The 21,616-nt window shown below is 50.5% G+C and overlaps 1 protein-coding gene across 5 annotated transcripts in view; it reads left to right on the top strand.

Annotated features, from left to right (window-relative positions):
• sox5 (SRY-box transcription factor 5) overlaps positions 1-21,616 on the top strand; it is a 278,595-nt gene that overhangs the window by 214,331 nt on the left and 42,648 nt on the right. For 3 of the 5 annotated variants that reach the window (XM_078420000.1, XM_078419999.1, XM_078419998.1), the window contains exons 10-12: positions 1,323-1,497; positions 7,694-7,866; positions 15,221-15,274. In XM_078420000.1, the coding sequence (XP_078276126.1) occupies positions 1,323-1,497; positions 7,694-7,866; positions 15,221-15,274 (402 nt within the window). The remainder of the gene's footprint in view (positions 1-1,322; positions 1,498-7,693; positions 7,867-15,220; positions 15,275-21,616) is intronic. The other 2 variants (XM_078420002.1, XM_078420001.1) reach the window with 1 other exon arrangement.

The following is a 21,616-nucleotide window of genomic DNA, read 5'->3' as shown; positions in this document are numbered from 1 at the left end:
CTCTAAACTAAACAAGTTGCAACCCACCCCCAGCCTTCCACCCTCCCGGTGAACTAATTGTCGTCTTATTAATCAGCCCGGGCGCGCGTGAGCAGAGCTGCCAGAGGAGATTTACCCAATTCAGTCGCTCTGTCATGTGAAGGTCCCATCTTAATTTAATGCAATTATTTCATCAACGGAATGTTATCAGCGGCCTGATTAATTTATGAAGCATGTTTTCGCAACTGAATGTACTTCTTTGATTCTCATTATGTGCACTAATAGCGGCAAAAATGAGTATTTACGAAGAAGGCTGGCGCATCTTCTTGTTTATGGTATTTGTTGAGGCCATGAGGCGCATCAGTTGATAAATATGTGCCAGGCAGAACTGCAGATGCTGGTTGATTTGGACCAGTAACTCGGCGGGGCCGGCAGCCTCTCTGGAGAAGAAGGATGGGTGACGATTTGGCGAGACCCCCAGGAGCAGACTGGGTGATCATCTCAACTGAACACTTGCGCCCAGTCCAACTCGGCCTACGTGATCTCCCGGTTGCCAAACACTTTAACTCCCCTTCCCACTCCCACACTGACCCTCCTGTCCTGGGCCTCCTCCACTGTCAGTGAGGCAACAGACAAAATGGAGGAACAGCACCTCATATTTCGCTTGGGCAGCTCACAACCCAGCGGTAGGAACGTTGACCTTTATTTTCAAGTAACCCTTGCATTCCCTCCCTCCCCCCGCCCCCACCGTAGTCATCAGAAAATAGGTGCAGGCGGAGGCCATTTGGCCCTTCAAGCCAGTACCGCCAATCATTGTGATCATGGCTGATCATCCACCAGCAGTAGCCCATGCCTGCCTTCTCCCCATATCCCTTGATTCCACTAGCCCCTAGAGCTCTATCGAACTCTCTTTTAAATTCACCCCGCTAGTTCCACTGTTTGCATCCCTGTATTCCTTCGTTATCATCTCTTCCACAGCCAACAATGTGTTTTCCGCCGACTGGATATGGCGCAACAAAAGCTTACTACACGTGACAATAAACTAATCTGAACTGAAACTGAACGTTATGGGGTCCACACTTCCTTGGTCATCGGTTGCCGGTCTCGATTTGTTCTGCCCTTTTCCTACCTCCAATTCCCCCCACCCCCTTCTACTTTTAGTTTGAAGAAAGGTCTCGACCCGAAACGCCGCCCATTCCTTCTCTCCTGAGATGCTGCCTGACACGCTGAGTTACTCCAGCATTTTGTGTCTAACTTCAGTTGATAAATACTTGTGTTTTTCCGCGATGTGCTCCGGCTCTTTCTTCCCCGCTGACCGCACGGCCCTCTGCTTTGTTCCGCAGGATGAGGTGACACAGCCGCTCAACCTGTCAGCCAAGCCAAAGGCGTTTGACCCCACCAAGTCGCCGGCTTCACCGGGCTCACCGCCTATCTCCGCTCTGAAGGCTGGCTGCGGACACCTCAAGCCGCCCATGTCCACCTCGCTGGGCGGCAATCCCGGTCGGATGACTTCTATAGGTACGTCAGATAAACGCACAGTCTGGGCGCGCCTGTGTATGTGTGTGTGTGCGTGTCCGTGCGTGTGAGTCTGTGTGTGTGTGTCTGTGTGTGTGTCCATGTCTGCGTGTCCGTGTGAGTCTGTGTGTATCCGTGTGTTCGAGTCCGTGTGTGTGAGTGTGTGTGTGTCCGTGTGTGTGAGTGTGTCCGTGTGTTCGAGTCCGTGTGTGTGAGTCTGTGTGTGTGTCCGTGCGCGCGTGTCCATGTGTTTGTGTGCATGTGTGTGTGTGTAGGCATGTGTGTGTGCGTCCATGTGTGTGTGTGCCTGTGAATGTGTGCATCGGAACGTGTGTGTGTGCATACGTGCATGTCCACATATGTATGATCACACATCTGTGTGTGAGTGCATGTCTGTGCGTATACACATACATGTCTGTGCATATGTGTGCGCAATTGTGTGCAGGCGTGTGTCTGTGTGTGTGCACGCGTGGTTTTGCATATGTGTGCACATGTGCCTGTGCGTATCACTGTGTGCACATGCACATGTCTGTGTGTGACCGCATGTCTGCATTAGTGTGCAGATGCACACACATGTGTCTGTGCATATGTGTCCATGCATATGCGTGTGCATATTTCCCACCTTATCTCCGCCTACTTGTATTCTCCTTTCGCTTTAGTTTAGTTTCATTTTACTTTAGAGATACAGCATGGAAACAGGCCCTTCGGCCCACCGAGTCCGCACCGACCAGCGGTCACTCGTCCTCACTAGTTCTTCGGTGTGCCGCGTTCTCATCCACTCCCTACACACACGGGGGGCAATTTACAGAGGGCCAATTAACCTGCAAATCTACACGTCTTTGGGGTGTGGGAGGAAACCGGAGCACCCGGAGAAAAACCCACGCGGTCACAGGGAGAATGGGCAAACTCCACACAGACAGCACTTGGGGTCTCTGGCGCTGTGAGGCTGCAGCAGTGCCACTGCACCACTGCATTGTCTTCCCCACCTCACCTCTCTTCTTCACCTCCTATTTCCTACCCTCCTATCTTCCCCGATTGAACACTGTGCCAGATGTAGCAAACGTCAGCCATACCACTGGCCAATAACAGTAAATCTAAAGCAGTGGCCCAACCGGTAGAGCTGCTGCCTCACAGTGCCGAGGGACCGGGGTTCCATCCTCACCTCAGGTACTGTCCGTGTGGAGTTTGCACTTCATCCCAAAGACCTGCGGCTGTGTAGGTTAATTGCCCCTCGTGTGTGGAGACTGGATGAGAAAGTGGGATAAACATACAACTAGTGTGAACGGGTAATCGATGGTCGAGCCTGTTTCAATGCTGTTCCACTCGATCAATTACTTAACAACACACTGTGCACAGAGCAGGTTCCACGCACAGTGAACTTGCCTTGCCTTTCAGCATCCTAACAGGGCAGCACGGTGGCACAGCGGTAGAGTTGCTGCCTTACAGCGCTTACATCGCCAGAGACCCGGGTTCCATCCTGGTTGCAGGTGCTTGTCTGTACGCCGTTTGTACGTTCTCCCCGTGACATGCGTGGATTTTCTCAGAGAATTTCGGTTTCCTCCCACATTCCAAAGACGTACATGATTGCAGGTTAATTGGCTTGGTATAAATGTATAAATTGTCCCTAGTGTAGGATAGTGTTAATGTGCGGGGATCACTGGTCGGTGCGGACTCGGTGGGTCGAAGGGCCTGTTTCCGCGTTGTATCTCTAAACTAAACTAAACTAAACTAAGCTAAACTGAAGAAGGGTCTGGACCCGAAACGTCACCCATTCCTTCTCTCCAGAGATGCTGCCTGTCCCGCTGAGTTACTCCAGCAGTTTGTGTCTACCTTAAACTAAACAAATACCTGGTATTGACTGTAATAACAGTGGGACGTGAGGGAGCATGTTGGGCAATAAATTCAAGTCAATTCTTTTCTTGTGGTGTTGCTGCAGCTGCTATTTACTTTTGTTTTGTGAACTTTTTCTCATACCTGTAAAAACTTGCAGGGAGGCATGCAGGATAAAGGTGAAAGAATGCAGATGATTAGTGTTCCTTGTCACCCATTTAAGTCCTTTTCCCACAGGTTCTGCATTTTGCAGAGATAGATTAAAATATTGCAGCATAGGTTAAGAACATCAAATTTCCCGCTATTAACAGTGTTGGGGGCTGTTGGTATTTTTGCATGCAACAGAGTCACATAATTGGCAGGGGGTGTGGGGGGGGGGGGGGGGGGGAGGGGGGGAGGCTGTCTGTGTGTGGAGTTTGCACAGTCTCCCTGTGACCATGTGGCTTTCCTCTGAGTGAACTGGTTTCCTCCTACATCCCAAAGATGTAGAGGTTTGTAGGTTAATTGGTCTCTGTAAATTGCCCCCCCAGTGTGTAGGGAGTGGATGTGTTGTAGTAAGTGGAATAATATAGAACTAGTTTGAACTAGAACCCACAGAGAACATGGATAGGTGACGTTTCCCAGAGTACTGGAGTAACTCAGCGGGTCAGGCAGCATCCCTGGAGAACATGGATAGGTGACGTTTCCCAGAGTGCTGGAGTAACTCAGCGGGTCAGGCAGCATCTCTGGAGAACACGGAGAGGTGACGTTGCAGGTCGGGACTCTTCTTCAGACTGCAAAGGAGTGTCCTGACGAAATGTCACCTGTCCAAGTTCTCCAGGGATGCTGCCTGACCCACTGAGTTACTTCAGCACATTGTGTCTTTTTTTTTGGTAAATCAGCATCTGCAGTTCCCAGTTTCTACAATTGCCCCCAGTGTACGGGGACTGGATGAGAAGGTGGGATAACAAGGAACCAGCATGAACGACGTCGGGTCGACGGTCGGCACGGGCTCGGCGAAGGGCCCGTTTCCGCGCTGCGTCTCTGAACCAAACTTGTTCCCTGCTGCATTTTTTCTAACGTGATTTTTCACGGCAGCAAGGGGTGAACGGCTGGTCTGTTCATTCATCGGGCTTTGTCGGAATTTTGAAAAGGTCAGGCATCTCCACTGTTGGCTCGGCTGATCAGAAGGTTGTGAGTTCAAGCCCCAGTGCGGAGCGCTGAGCCCGCGTTTCCAGTTGCTGTTCGCAGTGCGGTATTAAACGAGGACTGTGCCCCATTGTTTGAGGTCCTAGCGCAGAGAATGAAGCCCTGAAAACCCAACTAGGTGGACATAAAAGCGTGAGGAAAAGAAAGCCGTTTGTTTCTCCCCATTTGTTCCCCAACGTTTATCCCCCAACAAACTGCAGAGGAAACATCAGGCAGGGCGGCACGGTGGCGCAGCGGCAGAGTTGCTCCCCTACAGCGCTGGAGACCGACCACGGGTGCTGTCCATGCAGAGTTTGCACGTTCTCCCCGAGACCGCGTGGGTTTCCCCCGGGTGCTCCGGTTTCCACCCACACTCCAAAGACGTGCAGGTTTGTGGGTTCATTGGCATCGGTAACATTGTAAGTTTGGCAGGATAGTGTTAGTGTGCGGGGATCATTGGTCCACACACACTCGGTGGGCCGAAGGGCCTGTTTCCGCGCTGTATCTCTAAAGTCTAAAGAAAAAGACATATAAATAATCACATTGCCATTTGTGGGACTTTGCTGGATGCAAAATTGTCTGTCACTTTCTCTACATCATTTGGAAAGTGCTTTGAAGGGGCATTAGATGTCCTGAAATAATAGAAGTCTCTCTGAATCCAAGTATCTTTGAGATGTGTGGGCAGTAGGGTTGCCCGTATTAGCCGGGACATCCCGTATATTGGGCTAAATTGGTTTGTCCCGTACAAGACCGCCCTTGTCCCATATTAGGCCCGGGGGGCGCTGTAGGCCTGGACATTGTAGGCCGGGGGGCGCTGTAGGCCCGGACACTGTAGGCCCGGGGGGGCGCTGTAGGCCCGGACACTGTAGGCCCGGACACTGTAGGCCCGGACAGTGTAGGTCCGGACAGTGTAGGCCCGGACACTGTAGGCCCGGACACTGTAGGCCCGGACACTGTAGTTCCGGACACTGTAGGCCCGGACACTGTAGGCCCGGACACTGTAGGCCCGGACACTGTAGGCCCGGACACTGTAGGCCCGGACACTGTAGGCCCGGACACTGTAGGCCCGGACACTGTAGGCCCGGACACTGTAGGCCCGGACACTGTAGGCCTGGACACTGTAGGCCCGGACACTGTAGGCCCGGACACTGTAGGCCCGGGGGGCGCTGTAGGCCCGGACATTGTAGGCCCGGGGGGCGCTGTAGGCCCGGACACTGTAGGCCCGGACACTGTAGGCCCAGACAGTGTAGGTCCGGAGGCCTGGGCGGCCGCCATTAATGAAGCGGCACGTGGCCGCTGGCTGGGTGAGGTCACGTGGGCGGTGATGTCACCTTTTGTCCCTTATTTGGGAGTGAGAAAGTTGGCAACCCTAGTGGGCAGGTGCATGGATAGTGAAGGTTTAGAGGGAGATGGAGCAAATCCAGGCAAATGGGACCAGATCAGATGGGGGCATCTTGGTCGGTATGGACGTGTTCCCCTGCTGTCCGACTCTATGAATGGACTGTTTCAGTGTCGAGGGCTGAGTTGCTAATGGCGACTGAGGTCAGCGTTTAGACCAGGAGAGGAAAGATCTTTGTACTTCATCGTCATTTCACAGCCTGTTGGAAAGTGAACGAGAGAGGCCTAAAAATCTGCAGCCGCGAGAAATCCGAAATAAAGAACAGGGATGCGTGAGGTTTCTAGTGAGCCGGGCAGCATCTGTGGATAGTGGAGTAGAGTTAAGATTGCAGGTCAATGACTTTCCGTTAAAGCTGAAATGTTGCTTCTTTTTCAACCTGGTGAGTAGTCTGAGCATTTTTTATTTTGTTTAGTTTGGAGATACAGCGTGGCCCACCGAACCCGCAGTGACCAGCGATCCCCGCACACTAACACTATCCTACACACACCAGGGACAATTTTTTTGACATGTATACCAAGCCAATTAACCTACAAAAACCTGTACATCTTTGGAGTGTGGGAGGAAACTGAAGATCTCGGAGAAAACCCACGCAGGTCACAGGGAGAACGTACAAAGCCCGTACAGACAGCACCCGTAGTCAGGATCGAACCGGGGTCTCCGGTGTCGCAAGTGCTGTAAGGCAGCAACTCTACTACTACGCCACTGTGCTGCCATGATGTTGTCAAGCTGGAAAGTGTATCGTGAAGATTTGTGAGGATGCTGTTAGGACTCGAGGGTCTGAGCTAAAGGGAGAGGTTGAGCAGGCTGGAAATCTTATTCCTTGGATAACTCATCCTACCACAACTAGAGAGCAGTTCTAGACTACTATCTACCTCTTTGGTGACCCTCGGACTATCCTTGATCAGACTTTGCTGGCTTTGCCTTGCACTAAACGTTATTCCCTTATCATGTATCTATACACTGTGGACGGCTCGATTGTAATCACGTATTGTCTTTCGGCTGACTGGATAGCGCGCAGCAAAAGCTTTCCACTGTACCTCGGTACACGTGACCTGGAGTACTGTGTGCAGTTTTGGTCTCCAAATTTGAGGCGGACATTCTTGCTCTTGAGGGCGTGCAGCGTAGGTTCACCAGGTTAATTCCCGGAATGGCGGGACTGTCGTATGTTGAAAGACTGGAGCGACTAGGCTTGTATACACTGGAATTTAGACGGATGAGAGGGGATCTTATCGAAACATATAAGATTATTAAGGGATTGGACACAATAGAGGCAGGAAACATGTTCCCAATGTTGGGGGAGTCCCGCACCAGGGGCCACAGTTTAAGAATAAGGGGTAGGCCATTTAGAACGGAGATGAGGAAAAACTTTTTCAGTCAGAGAGTTGTGAATCTGTGGAATTCTCTGCCTCAGAAAGCAGTGGAGGCCAATTCTCTGAATGCTTTCAAGAGAGAGCTAGATAGAGCTCTTAAGGATAGCGGAATCAGGGGGTATGGGGAGAAGGCAGGAACGGGGTACTGATTGTGAATGATCAGCCACGATCACGGTGAATGGCGGTGATGGCTCGAAGGGCCGAATGGCCTACTCCTGCACCTATTGCCTATTGTCTATTGTCAATAAACTAAGCTGTGAACTGTTCCTTGTTGTTACAGGGGGGGTTAGTTTAACCTGGCGCCACGCCTGGCACGGACATTGCAGGTGTGCACAGGTCCTAGTGCTGCTGTGTGTTTATGTTGAGTGTGATCCTCTTGTTGCTTTGCACCTGAGTTAGCTGGTCTTTCTCTCCCGCCTCTCCCCCTCTCCAGACATCCTCTCCTCCATCACGTCCTCGGGCTACCTGAACGACCACGAGGCCATGGCGAAGGCCATCCAGGAGGCCCGGCAGATGAAGGAGCAGCTCCGCAGAGAGCAGCAGGCGCTCGACGGGAAGGTGGCAGTCATTAACACTCTCGGACTCAACAACTGCAGGATGGAAAAGGTCAGTGTGATTCATCCTCGTCGGAAGCTCAGCTCATTTCATTGCCGCTCGCTTGTGTTTCCTGAGACAATGCCTCCTTTTCTTTTTGACGATCGGAGCCGAGCGCAGTCCCCAGCATTCACAACTCCCCCCCCCCCACTCGATCCCACTTAATGAAATTTTAACATCTGATTTAGACTGGGGCGTGCTATTTTTAACACAAAAGGCTATAGAAGCAAGCGGAATCTGGAAAGAGCCGGCGTTAACTGTGTTTACATATTGGAGGGAAGATATTGCCTAATTTAGTTTGGACTTGCTAATTGAATTTGTTCAAGCCTTGCACCAAATGACATTGTTATTTCCAGGGGATTTTGTTAAAGCCCGCATCAGCCGGCAAAACGTTTTGCTGCTGCTATTTGTGCAATGTTGAGCTTTTTTAAAAAATACTGTAACGTTTATTTTAAAGCAGAAGCAAGTAGCAATGCCAGCCACTGCCCTGACATTCTACTGCTGCCTCCTGCACTGAGATTTCACTTAAACGCTGGATCATTATGTCAGTGATCTACGTCAATAACTCATCGACTACATGGTGGCACAGCGGCAGAGTTGCTGCCTCACAGAGCCAGAGACCCGGGTTTGATCCCGACTACGGGTGCTGTCTGTACGGAGTTTGCACGTTCAAGAGAGAGCTAGATAGAGCTCTTAAGGATAGGGGAGTCAGGGGGTATGGGGAGAAGGCAGGAACGGGGTACTGATTGAGAATGATCAGTCATGATCACATTGAATGGGCCAAATTCAATGGCCCGAAGGGCCAAATGGCCTCCTCCTGCACCTATTGTCTATTGTCTATTCTGCCGTGACCCACCATGGGTTTTCTCCAGGAACTCCGGTTTCCTCCCACACTCCAAAGGCGTGCAGGCTTGCAGGTTAATTGGCTTCGGTAAAAATTGTCAATTGTCCCTGGAGTGATAGTGGGATAGTGTTTAGTGCGCAGGGATCGCTGGTCGGCCCGGTCTCGGTGGGCCGAAGGGCCTGTTTCCGCGCTGCATCTCCAAACCGAGCTCAAATGTCCGAACCCTCTGGAGATTTGGGATTTTAACGTGAGTTTCGTAGCTGATCGTTTCACGAAAGTGAAAGAGTGGGCAGATGGTGGCTTAGCGGATGTGGCGGCCAGATTGGGGAAATGTCAATTGGGCAACAAGCTGCCGGAGAGAAGGCAAGATTGCTGGAAACCAACAACCTAACAATAAAGGGTGTTGCACCACCACTCGTGCTTCTGCAATATATTTTAAGTGCTGTTTTCTGGAGCCCTGAACATCACCCGCGGAGGAGTTCCTCAATCTCCCTTGAAGGGTTGGTAGCTTGCTGCCATCTACAAGCACAGCAGACGAGGAGCAGCTTCTCGCAGTTAAGGGAGAGTCAGGACTCTTGACCCTTGCCGCATAGTGCCAGTTGCATGTTGGGTGACTTGAGGAGAGCCTTTTCGTAAGTGCATAAGGTGTCTGTGTGCAGAGTCTGCACATTCTCCCTGTGACTGCGTGGGTTTCCTCTGGGTGCTCCGGTTTCCTCCCACACCCCAAAGAAGTGCGGGTTTGTAGGTTAATTGGCCCTCTGTAAATTGGCCACAGTGTGTCGGGGGTGGATCATAAGTGATCGGAGCAGAATTAGGCCATTTGGCCCATCAAGTCAACTCCGCCATTCAGTCATGGCTGACCTATCTCTACCTCCCAACCCCATTCTCCCTGTCACCCCTGACACCCGCACTTATCAAACTAAACTAAGCTTGTGATGGGAAATGGCTTCCGACAGTACCATCCTTCGTAACATCTGGTTCCTTGTTTCTACTGACCAATGGCCAACCTCAGTGCTTTATTTAACCATGGACGCAAAATGCTGAAGTAACTCGTGGGCCAGGCAGCATCTCTGGAGAGAAGGAATGGGTAACGTTTCAGGTCGATGAGCGGGAACCTCATTGAAACTTACCGAAAAGTGAAAGGCCTGGATAGAGTGGATGTGGAGAGGATGTTTCAACAAGTGGGAGAATCTAGGACCAGAGGTCACAGCCTCAGAATTAAAGGACGTTTCTTTAGGAAGGAGATGAGGAGGAATTTCTTTAGTTAGAGGGTGGTGAATCTGTGGAATTCATTGCCACAGACGGCTGAGGAGGCCAAGTCACTGGATATTTTTAAGGCAGAGATACTTGCTTAATTACGGGTGTTTGGAGTTATGGGGAGAAGGAAGGAGAATGGGGTTAGGAGAGATAGATCAGCCATGATTGAATGGCGGATTAGACGATGGGCTGAATGGCCTAATTCTGCTCCTATCACTTATGAACTTATGAGATCCTTCTTCGGACAGAAGAAGGGTCTCGACCCGAAACATCATCCATTCCTTCTCTCCAGAGATTTTGCCTGTCCCGCAGTGTTCCACCAGCATTTAGTGTCCATCTTCGGTGTAAACCAGCATCTGCGGTTCCTTCTTACACATTCCTGTAAGTCTACTGTGTGTCTCTGGAGATTTGGATGGATGAGAATGCCTGTGATGATAGGAGATTATTGTTGAGCTAGGTGCCTGCCGCTCTCAGGCTGGTGGTACATAGAACAGTACAGCACAGGAACAGGCCCTTCGGCCCACAATTAGGGTTGATCAACTGTCCCGTATTAGCCGGGACATCCCGTATTTTGGGCTAAATTGGGTTGTCCCGTACAGGACCGACCTTGTCCCATATTAGGCCCAGACGGCGCTGTAGGGCCGGACACTGTAGGCCCGGATACTGTAAGCCTGGACACTGCAAGCCTGGACACTGTAGGCCCGGACACTGTAGGCCCGGACATTGCATGCCTGGACACTGTAGGCCCGGACACTGTAGGCCCGGACACTGTAGGCCCGGGGGCCGCTAAACTCCCAGACAACGTTCTGACTGTCTACCTAATCTACACCTCAGGCAGTGTCAGGGAACTTTGCATTGATAACACTCCTCACTGCCAGTCTCTAAACTTAAATGGACGTGCTCTCGCAGTCAACAGGCTGTTGGAACGGCACATCTTCCCCAGGCATTCTCTGAGTAAACCCATGCACATACACGTTATATTTTCCCTTCCTTACCAATGGTCCGACGGTTTCTTTATCATCACCTGTGCCAAGGTACAGCGAGATTATTATTATTTATTTGCACAGAGATGATACGTAAGTAGGATAGCCGGTTAGCGAGGAATCAGCCCGCTGAGTCTATGTGCGAGAGTCGCCAGGTTTAGGCACCATGTCACGGTTCGAGCTGCAGCGGGCCACAAAGGCCCGTGCCTGCCGTCGCCACCATTCCAGCCGTCCCGTGAACCATCAACCCTCTCCTCGCCCGGCCGCCTTCAAACTTCGTGGCCCCGGGACCGACCTCGAGCGCGCGGCATTGGTTGCCAGAGGTCCCCAGGAGAGAGGACATTAACCAGAAGCACGGGTTATTTTAGTTTTCAAGAAATAAGGGGTGTGGGCCAAACGCAGGCAAACGGGAGCTAACCTCGTTGAGTTACTCCGGCATTTTGAGTCTTATCCTCGGTGTAGGCCAGCATCTGCAGTTCCCTCCCACAAGCTTCGCCTAACGTGCCAACTCGGTCGGCATGGGCAAGGTGGGCTGAAGGGCCTGCTTCCTTGCTGCACAGCTCGAAGGCTCCCACCAACCTGGGAGGCAGGAAACCTCTTTAATCATAGCATTAACCTTCTAATAGTGCAGAGTGCACGTAATTGTTGTAGGCAGCGCTTGTAATCAGAACAAGGTTCTTACTTCTTCCCACCAGCTGTGGAAGGAGAGAGGAAGGGAGGGGGGGTGGGGGGGGGGTGGGGAGCAGGGCATGAGAGACACTAATAAAACGTGACTAAGATGTGCCTTCGAAGCCGGCGCAAATTGCAGCTATTTGTTAAGTATATTCAAGTCAGCTGTAGATGCAGCAGTTGGCAAGTCGAGAGCGAGAGAGAGAGAGAGAGAAAGAGAGAGAGAGAGAGCATCTGGACCTGGTTTCTTCAAATAGTAAGATACATGGGTGCTTCCCCTGCTGTTGGCAGCTGGGAATTGTCAGCTGACAACCAGCGGAACACTTGTGGACAGAAATCCGCCGCTCGGCGATCTGTGCCTTCGTGATGCAGACTCCGCGGTTTACTTCAGTTTATTGTCGGTTTTGATTTGGCGCGCGTGGAAACGTCTTTTCATGCTGTGGAAATCGGCCTCCACCGAGCCGCCAGCCTGCTGCCGCCGTACGCCACGGTTATAGATCAGTCATTCGTGACTAATGGCAGTAATTGTCCTGACTGCTTGCATCACAACACACTGCATTAAAGTAATCCAAGCCCGCACGTGGTCTGAGCACTGGGAGTTAATCTTCTTTAATACAGATCAGCTGTTACTTTCCCACATGACTTAAGACAGAGCCGGGCAACTTTCCACAGTGTTTTGATTAAGTTACAAAAGTACAGCCATCTGCCTTCTCATCTTTCTCCTCCAGCCGCTCCTCTGCTGCTCTGAGCTCGTTTTCTGTTGCGTTCACATCCGAGATCATCCCGAAAGTTTCGACACAAGCAGCCAAGCTCGATTACCAGCGGCTGCCTAACATGTCCGCAGTGCCCGTTCCCTCACACAGAGACTGTCACAACAGACGAGAGGAAAGAAAAAACTGCTTGTGGCAGCAGAAGCAACATTCTGCAGATGCCGGGGTGCTGGAATTTTAAAAAATGGCGGAACCACTCACCAGGATCGAACCCGGGTCTCTGGCGCCGTGAGGCAGCAATTCTGCCGCCGTGCCCTGTCCTCCTAGATCCTTTTAGTTTAGTTTTAGAGATACAGAGCGGAAACAGGCACTTTCGGCCCACCGGGTCCGCGCCGCCCAGCGATCCCTGCACACCAACACTATCCTACACCCACTAGGGACAATTTTTACATTTACCAAGCCAATTAACTTACATACCTGTACGTCTTTGGAGTGTGGGAGGAAACCGAAGATCTTGGAGAAAACCCACGTAGGTCACGGGGAGAACGTACAGACGGCGCTCGTAGTCGGGATGGAACCCGGGTCTCCGGCGCTGCATTTCCTGTCAAGTGGCAACTCTGCCTCTGCGCCACTGTGCCGCCCTACAATGTTCCCAGGGCCCCCACCGTTCACTGTGAAGCCCCTGCCCTGGTGTGTCTTCCAAAAGTGCAAAACCTCACACTGACCTGAATTAAAATCCATTAACCATTCCTCAGCCTAATTGCCCAGCTGATCAAAATCCTGCTTTAAGTTTAGATGACCATCTACACTGCCTACAATACCACCCAATTTAGTGTAATTTGCAAACTTACTAATGAAACCTTGTTGAGTTGGAGCACGACATTCAAAGGGGATTGATCGGTTGAAAGTTGCAGCTTGTAAACAGGCTCTTCGGCCCACCAAGTCCATGCTGACCATCGATCACACGTTCACATTAGTTCTATGTTATCCCAATTTTACATCCACTCCCTGCACAGTAGGTTCAATCTACAGAGGCCAATTAACCCACGACGATGGTAGCAACATCGAATAATCCTTTTAGTTTAGTTTAGTTTAGAGATCCAGCCGACCTGTGATCCCCATACACTAACACTACCCTACAAACCAGGGACAATTTACAATCTTTACCGAAGCCTACAAACCTGTACGTCTTTGGAGTGTGGGAGGAACCCGGGGCACCCGGGGAAAACCCGCAAGGTCACGGGGAGAACGTACAAACTCCAGTACCTGTAGTCAGGATCGAACCCTGGTCTCTGGTGCTGTAAGGCAGCAACTCTACTGCTGCGCCACCGTGCCGACCTTCTGAAGATAGTTCAGCAGTGGCGCAGCTGGTCGAGCTGCTGACTCACAGCGACGGACGCCCGGAAGGGAGGGGGGAAACCAGAGCGCCCGGAAGAAACCCACGTGGTCGCAAGGGAGAATGAGCAAACTCTGTGCGGAAACAGCACCCGAGGTCAGGATTGAACCCGGGTCTCTGGCGCTGTGAGGCAGCAGCTCTACCCGCTGCGTTACTGTGGTTTGGTTGTGTTCAGTCATGCCCAGAAGAGAGGGAATTCCCCAGCGATTTCAACACAACGGTGTAAAAATATAAGACAGAAACGCTGACATTCTGAACGTGAAGCAGAAGGCACTAAAGTCTGCTTATCCTGCTAAATATTGTTGGTATTGTGGGTTTTATAATGGGAACCATTTATCATTTACCATCCCACAAGATCAAGAACCAGTTTAATATTCTTTACTGTCGGTATCCACAGTGTAACAACGACTGCCAATTATAGGTATCGTGAGCCTGCTGCTTGCCACTCAAGTGCAGAGGGGTCACCATACACCGCACTCCGCATGGCTACACTAAGTCCAAGGGCGGCACAGTGGCGCAGCGGGTGGAGCTGATGCCCCACAGCACCAGAGACCCGGTTTTGATCCTGACCCCGGGTGCTGTAGGTGTGGAGTTTGCACGTTCTCCCAGCGACTGCGTGGGGTTTCCTCCGGGTGCTCCGGTTTACTCCCACATCCCAAAGACGTGCGAGTTTGTAGGTTAGTTGCCCCTAGTGTGTGGGTGTGGATGAGAAAGTGGGAGAACGTAGAACTAGTGTGAACGAGTGGTCGATGGTCGGCGTGGACTCGGTGGGCCGAAGGGCCTGTTTCCATGCTGTATCTTTTAACCAATTTTTAAAAAGTGTGATCGCAATGAGAATTTGCAAACTCCGCACAGACAGCACCCGAGGTCAGGATCGAACCAGGATCGATTCTTGTAGTTTTTACCATCACTTCCCGGGATCAAACCGGTGTCTCTGGAGCCGAGGCAGCAGCTCGCCTTGTGGGCCAAAGGGCCTGTTCCTGTGCTGCTCTGTGTTCTGTGTTCGATGTTAAGAGGGCATAGTTTTGAGGTGGGAGGAAGGGACTTTGAAGGGAAGGTGTTTTTCTACACAGAAAGGAATTTGCTGCCAGAGGAAGTGGTGGAATCAGAGAGAGAGAGAGAGAGAGAAGGTGTTTTATTAAGAAGCTCCAACACGAAGACCACATGGCAGCTCCAAAACAGAGACCATGGGGGAGCTCTGAACCAGAGACCACAAGGGAGGTCTGGCGCAGAGACCAACGTTTAGTTTAATTTAGTTTAGAGACACAACGCGGAAACAGGCCCTTCATTCCACTGAGTCTTTGGAGTGTGGGAGGAAACCGAAGCACCCGGAGAAAACCCGCACGGTCACAGGGAAAACGGACAAACTCCGCACAGACAGCACCCGTGGTCAGGATCGAACCCGGCTCTCTGGCGCTGTAAGCCCCACCGCTCTACCGCTGTGCCAACCTGGGTATGGATATCAGTGGGTGAACCTGCTCACTACCAAGTTTTCTTTTCTCTATAGGCCATGACCCGAGTGTACCAGGGGATGGCACTGAACAGGTTAAAGAATACCATTGTGAGTGTGCGTGTACATAAGTCGCCCGTAACATAAGTTCGGGGAGAGCCTGCAGTCCACTGCTAATGTTTTCTTCACGATGGCCTAACGATCTATTCATACATCCACCACATCTCATGGTCAGTCAATGAGACAATGTTCGTCAGTGTGCTTCATGAATTGGTCTATGTGTGCGATATTTAGTGAGGCTTTCTTTGGCCATTCCTCTTGCTTCACCTGTGTCAACAAGCTACAGAGAGCACAGTCATGTTCTGTGTTGCGTGCAGCTACCAGGACCCAGTGTACTGTGATGATTGGTTTTTGCAGATACTTACCACAGCACAGAGGGAGGACATTCAGTCCATTGGGTTCATGGCTGCAAGGGAATGCTTGGCCAGACCCGGATTGTTTTCTCTGGAGTGCCAGAGGTTGAGGGAAGGAGCTGATGGAAGTATACCGAGTTATGAGAAGCTTCGCTAGGGAAGACAATCAGAACCTTTCTCCTCGGATGGAAATGTCAAACGCTAAAAGGTATAGCTTCATAGTGAGAGGGGCAGAGTTTAAAGGCGATGAGCCTAACACTGGGTGGCTGGAACACATTGCTAGCAGTGGTGGTAGAGGCAGTCGGAATAGTGGCATTGAAGAGGCTTTTAGACGGGCATGTATACATGCCTAGAGGGATATGTATCACGTGCAGACTGATAATATGGATCATGTTCAGCGCGGACTCAGTGGGCTGAAGGGCCTGTTTCCGCGCTGTATCTCTAAACTAAAAGTTTCCATTGAACTAAGAGTTTCCATTGAACTCCTTTCTATAACAGCCAAGAACACTGCTGTACATTTAAAGAATTTCTGATAATAGACAATAGACAATAGGTGCAGGAGTAGGCCATTCAGCCCTTCGAGCCAGCACCGCCATTCAATGCGATCATGGCTGATCACTCTCAATCAGTACCCCGTTCCTGCCTTCTCCCCATACCCCCTCACTCCGCTATCCTTAAGAGCTCTATCCAACTCTCTCTTGAAAGCATCCAACGAACTGGCCTCCACTGCCTTCTGAGGCAGAGAATTCCACCCCTTCACCACTCTCTGACTGAAAAAGTTCTTCCTCATCTCCGTTCTAAATGGCCTACCCCTTATTCTTAAACTGTGGCCCCTTGTTCTGGACTCCCCCAACATTGGGAACATGTTTCCTGCCTCTAATGTGTCCAATCCCCTAATTATCTTATATGTTTCAATAAGATCCCCCCTCATCCTTCTAAATTCCAGTGTATACAAGCCTAATTACTCCAGCCTTTCAACATACGACAGTCCCGCCATTCCGGGAATTAACCTAGTGAACCTACGCTGCACGCCTTCAATAGCAACTTGCTAACTTTACCCTAATGGGAATCAAAACAGGCACTGTTTTATGCTTTACTCTTTGTCGAAGTCAGATGAACTAGGTTGGAATTGAGTGTCAAACTTGCATGGATGGAATCATAATGCAAATATCAGCTCCACCATGCCAACTCATTGATCGATTGATTGATCGAAAGATGCAGCATGGAAACAGGCCTTTCCGAGTCCAGGCCGCCCATCGACTACTCATTCACACTGATTCTGTCATCCACTCCCTACACACCAGAGGCAATTTGGCGGAGGGCCAATTAATCTACAAAGCCGCACGTCTTTGGGATGTGGGAGGAAACCGGAGCACCCGGAGGAAACCCACGCGGTCACAGCGAGAGCACGCAAACTCCGCACACAAACTCACACAAACGAGGTCAGGATGGAACTCTGATCTCTGGCGTTGTGAGGCAGCGGCTCGCTCGCACAGCTGAAGGAACAGGTCAATCAGCCTTACATCCGCGTTCTTTCCCTAAATCCCAGTGACTCTTTCCCAGTTAACTAATGTTTGATGTTTGGAAACGGTGCACCAGTAAAGGACAAAATAACCGATTCTCATCTTTTGGCTTTGTCACCACTTCCCATTTTTGCCTCTATTTAAAAATCAATGACTTCATGTGCATTTCTGACGATTCATTCTGCTTATGGTGAAACACTTCCAAGTTCAAGTTACTTTTCAAACTTCTGCACATGCCTTGTTGGCCTTCCTGTTTGATGGCACCTCCAGATTCAGGGACAGTCTCTTCCCAGCTGTTATCAGGCAACTGAACCATCCTCCCAACAACTAGAGAGCGGTCCTGAACTACTTTCTACCTCACTGGAGACCCTCGAACTATCTTTGATCGGACTTTACCTTGCGCTAAACGTTATTCCCTTTCTCCCTTATCTGCACACTGCGGACGGCTCGATTGCAATTATGTACTGTGTTTCCGCTGACTGGATGGCACGCAGCAAAAAGCTTTTCACTCTACCTCAGTGCACGTGACAATGAACTGAACTAAATTAAACTTCACATGTAAAATGGGGCTAAGGAGGTTTGGTGGGAAAGGAAGGGGGTGTGCGCCTTTCCTCTGATGTATCTCAGCAACCATATCCACCAAGATAGCCACCGTCTCCACACTTGATAGCCACCGTCTCCACACTTGATAGCCACCGTCTCCACTCTAGTGGCCCCCACCTCCACCCTTACAGCCACCATCTCTAGTTTTGATAGCCACCATCTCCATTCTGGTGGCCACTATCTCCACTCTGGTGGCCCCCATCTCGACCATGATAGCCACCATCTACCCGCTGAGAGCCACCATCTCCACCATGATGGCCGCCATCTCCACTCTGGTGACCACCATCTCCAGTCTGATAGCCACGATCTCCACTCTGGTTGCCACAATCTCCACTCTGATGGCAGCCATCTCCACTCTGATGGCTGCCATCTCTGCTGGTAGACCAGGAGAACGTCCCCAGCACATCATTCTCAGCCGAAGCCTCACTGCTCTGAGTTAAAGTTAGAGAAGCAGAGATATCTTGAATGACCTCCATCGGGCACCTCAATGAACACCAAGCACAGACTAGGTGCATGTTTCGCTGAATGCTTGCAATGGTCCACTAAGGTCTCCTGGATCTTCCGGTTGATAACCATTTTAACTCCCTCTCATAATCCCACACTGTCCTTTCTGTCCTGGGCCTCCTTCATTAACAAGTGAGGCCACACATAAACTGGAGGAACAGCATCTTATATTCTGCTTGGGGTTGTTTACAACCCAGCGGTATGAACATTGAATTCTCCAATTTTAAGTAACTAACCTACAAACACCACCACCCCCTTTCCCCCCCCCCCTCGCTTTTGCCCCTCTCCTCTGTGTCCCACCTTCATGCGCACCCATGTCTCGCCTCCCCCCTTCTTCCCCTTCCCCTTTCACCTGTATTCTTTCCTCTGCCCTCATACGGTCAAGGAATAGCAGTAGAGTTAGGCCATTCGGCCCATCTAGTCTACTCCGCCATTCAATCATGGCTGATCTATCTCTCCCTCCTGGCCCCATTCTCCTGCCTTCTCCCCATAACCACTGACACCGGTACTAATGAAGAATCTATCTCCGGCTTAAAAACATCCACTGACTTGGCCTGTGGCAAAGAATTCCAGATTCACCACCCTCTGACTAAAGAAATTTCTCCTCATCTCCTTCCTAAAAGAACGTCCTTTAATTCTGAGGCTGTGATCTCTAGTCCTAGACTCTCTCACTTGTGGAAACATCCTCTCCACATCCACTCTATCCAAGCCTATTCTGTATGTTTCAATGATGGCCCCCCCTCATTCTTCTAAACTCCAGCGAGTACAGGCCCAGTGCCGACAAACGCTCATCATAGGTTAACCTAGGCATTCCTGGGATCATTCTTGTAAACCTCCCCTGGACCCTATCCAGAGCCAGCACGTCCTTCCTCAGATGTGGGGCCCACAATTCTGGGCACAATATCACGCCTCTTCTCTCCTTATCTCTTTTTGTGTTTTCATCTCTCGCCTTTGCCCAACCATCTGCCTATCAGATCCCCTGCCCTCCTCTCACCTGTATCCACCTATCACTTCATAAGCTGGCTCGAAGAGCCAAATGGCCTCCTCCTGCACCTATTTTCTATGTTTCTACTGGATTTTGGTTTATAGTGGACGGACCTGCCCACGACACCCCTGGATCACACCGCCTTGCCCTACGCTTAAAGCCCCAGCTTTTGATGCCACCCCCCCCCCCCCCCCAGCTCACAAGATGCACCACCGAGAGCCCTTCCTCGCCCTGCAAGGATTTACTGTACGTCCGTCCCTCAACCTCCTACGTTCCAGAGAAAACAACCCATGTCTGTCCAACCTCTCCCTGCAGCTGGAACCCTGTAATCCAGGCAACATTCTGGTCCTTTCAAAAGTTTTTATTTTTAGTCCGTCGCGGGTCAGTCTTGCTAATGTATCCTTCACGGCATTCGGGCATTTGAGTCACTCCTCACAGATTGGGCAGTCATTAACTTCAGCCTATTTAATAAAGTCAGCAAATGTAATTCCAGCCTTTGGGTCAGACTGAAAATTATTAGTCTCTGAAGACTGTGGTTTCGCCCGTTTTGTTTTGGTGAATCACAATGTGGTCTGCAGTTTTTAAAAGATAGTTTAAGAAAATAACTGCAGATGCTGGTACAAATCGAAGGTAATTATTCACAAAATGCTGGAGTAACTCAGCAGGTCAGGCAGCATCTCGGGAGAGAAGGAATGGGTGACGTTTCGGGTCGAGACCCTTCTCTCTCGAGATGCTGCCTGACCTGCTGAGTTACTCCAGCATTTTGTGAATAAATGCAGTTTTTAAAAAGTGCAGATGCTGGAAATCTGAAATGAAGACAGAGAATGCTGGAAACACGCAGTAGGTCAGGCAGCATCTCGAGGAAGGGGAAACAGCTGACATTTCAGTTCAAGGACCCTTTTCTGGTTCAGCCCTGAGCATCTAATGTTAGGCACAGTGAAAAGGGTGGCGGGGTAGTGCAGCGGTAGAGGTGGCTTTTTTTGCTGAGGCAGCAAATGAAGTGCAGATGGAGTCAATGGTGGGGAGTCTGGCCTGTGTGATAGACTGGGCTACATCCACAACTCTCAAAGTCTTGACCTGAATCAAAGACAGTTTCTCTTTCCACGGATACTGCCTGACCTGCTGCGTGTTTCCGGCATTTGCCATTTTCATAACATACTAGACCAAGTGGACCCGTTGGGCCCAAACCTCTCCTGCATTGGTGCAGCACCCTGTCCTCCCCCACTCCCCTCTTTCCTCAACCCCCCCTTCTCCCCCACTCCCCCCTCCCTCCCTCCTCCCCTCCCCCTCCCCTCCTTTTAAACTTAAAAATGTGAAGACCGATTTCAATAAAACTACTTGCGTTATCACTAAAGTGACAACGGTGAGTAAGGTGGGCCTACAATTGTTGTGCTATCGTGTACCGCTTTGGCTGAAGTTCAGTCACAAACAAGATAACAAACGAGAGTTTTAGTATATAGATGATAGGATAAAAGTGTAGGAGTGGCCATATATTATAGGCCTAGATAGAGTGGATGTGGAGGGAATCTAGGACCAGAGGGCACAGTTTCAGAATAAAAGGACACACTTTGAGAATGAGGTTGAGGAGGAATTTCGTTAGCCAGAGGGTGGTGAATCTGTGGAATTCACTGCAACGGACGATGATGGAGGCCAAGTCATTGGGTATTTTTAAGGCGGAGATTGATAGGTTCTTGATTAGTACGGGTGTCAAAGGTTATGGGGAGGAGGCAGGAGAATGAGGTTGAGAGGGAGAGACAGATCAGCCATTATCGAATGGCAGAGCAGACTCGATGGGCCAAATTACCTAATTCTGCCCCTATGTCTTATAGCCTATATCTTTTCTTTTATATATACGCCATGTAGCTGTTGGGAAAAAGAATCCGCGTTACTTTGGAAGATGTTTAGCCTTATTGTTGTGGATGTTAGCTTTTATAATTTAGGGGTGACACGGTGGCGCAGCGGTCGAGCTACTTACTGCCTTACAGCACCAAAAACCAGGGTTCGAACCCGACTACGGGCGCTATCTGTATGGAGTTTGTATGTTCTCCCCGAGACCTGCGTGGGTTTTCTCCGAGATCATCGGTTTCCTCCCACACTCCAAAGACGTGTAGGTTTGTCGGTCAATTGGCCTGGTATAAACGTATACATGTAAAATTGTCCATTGGCCTGGGTTGGGTGTGCGGGGATCGCTGGTCGGCGCGGACTCGGTGGGCCGAAGGGCCTGTTTCCGTGCTGTATTCTCTGAACGAGACTAAAAGTTTGCGAAACTTAAAGGGAGACGATAAGAAATGAATCAGAATTCATTCACTCATTGGGACTGAGAAATCGAGGGAAACAAATCGGGTCTTGTGTAAGGGAAGCGCAGAGTTTCAGGGCAGCGTGAGGAATTTGCACATGGAGGGTTGAATAATGCATGCGCTTCCCA

The sequence above is a fragment of the Rhinoraja longicauda genome, chromosome 23, assembly GCF_053455715.1.
Source record: "Rhinoraja longicauda isolate Sanriku21f chromosome 23, sRhiLon1.1, whole genome shotgun sequence".
NCBI classification, from domain to species: Eukaryota; Metazoa; Chordata; class Chondrichthyes; order Rajiformes; family Arhynchobatidae; genus Rhinoraja; species Rhinoraja longicauda.
Note: the sequence above shows the minus strand (reverse complement) of the source record. Positions and strands in the feature narration are given on the sequence as shown.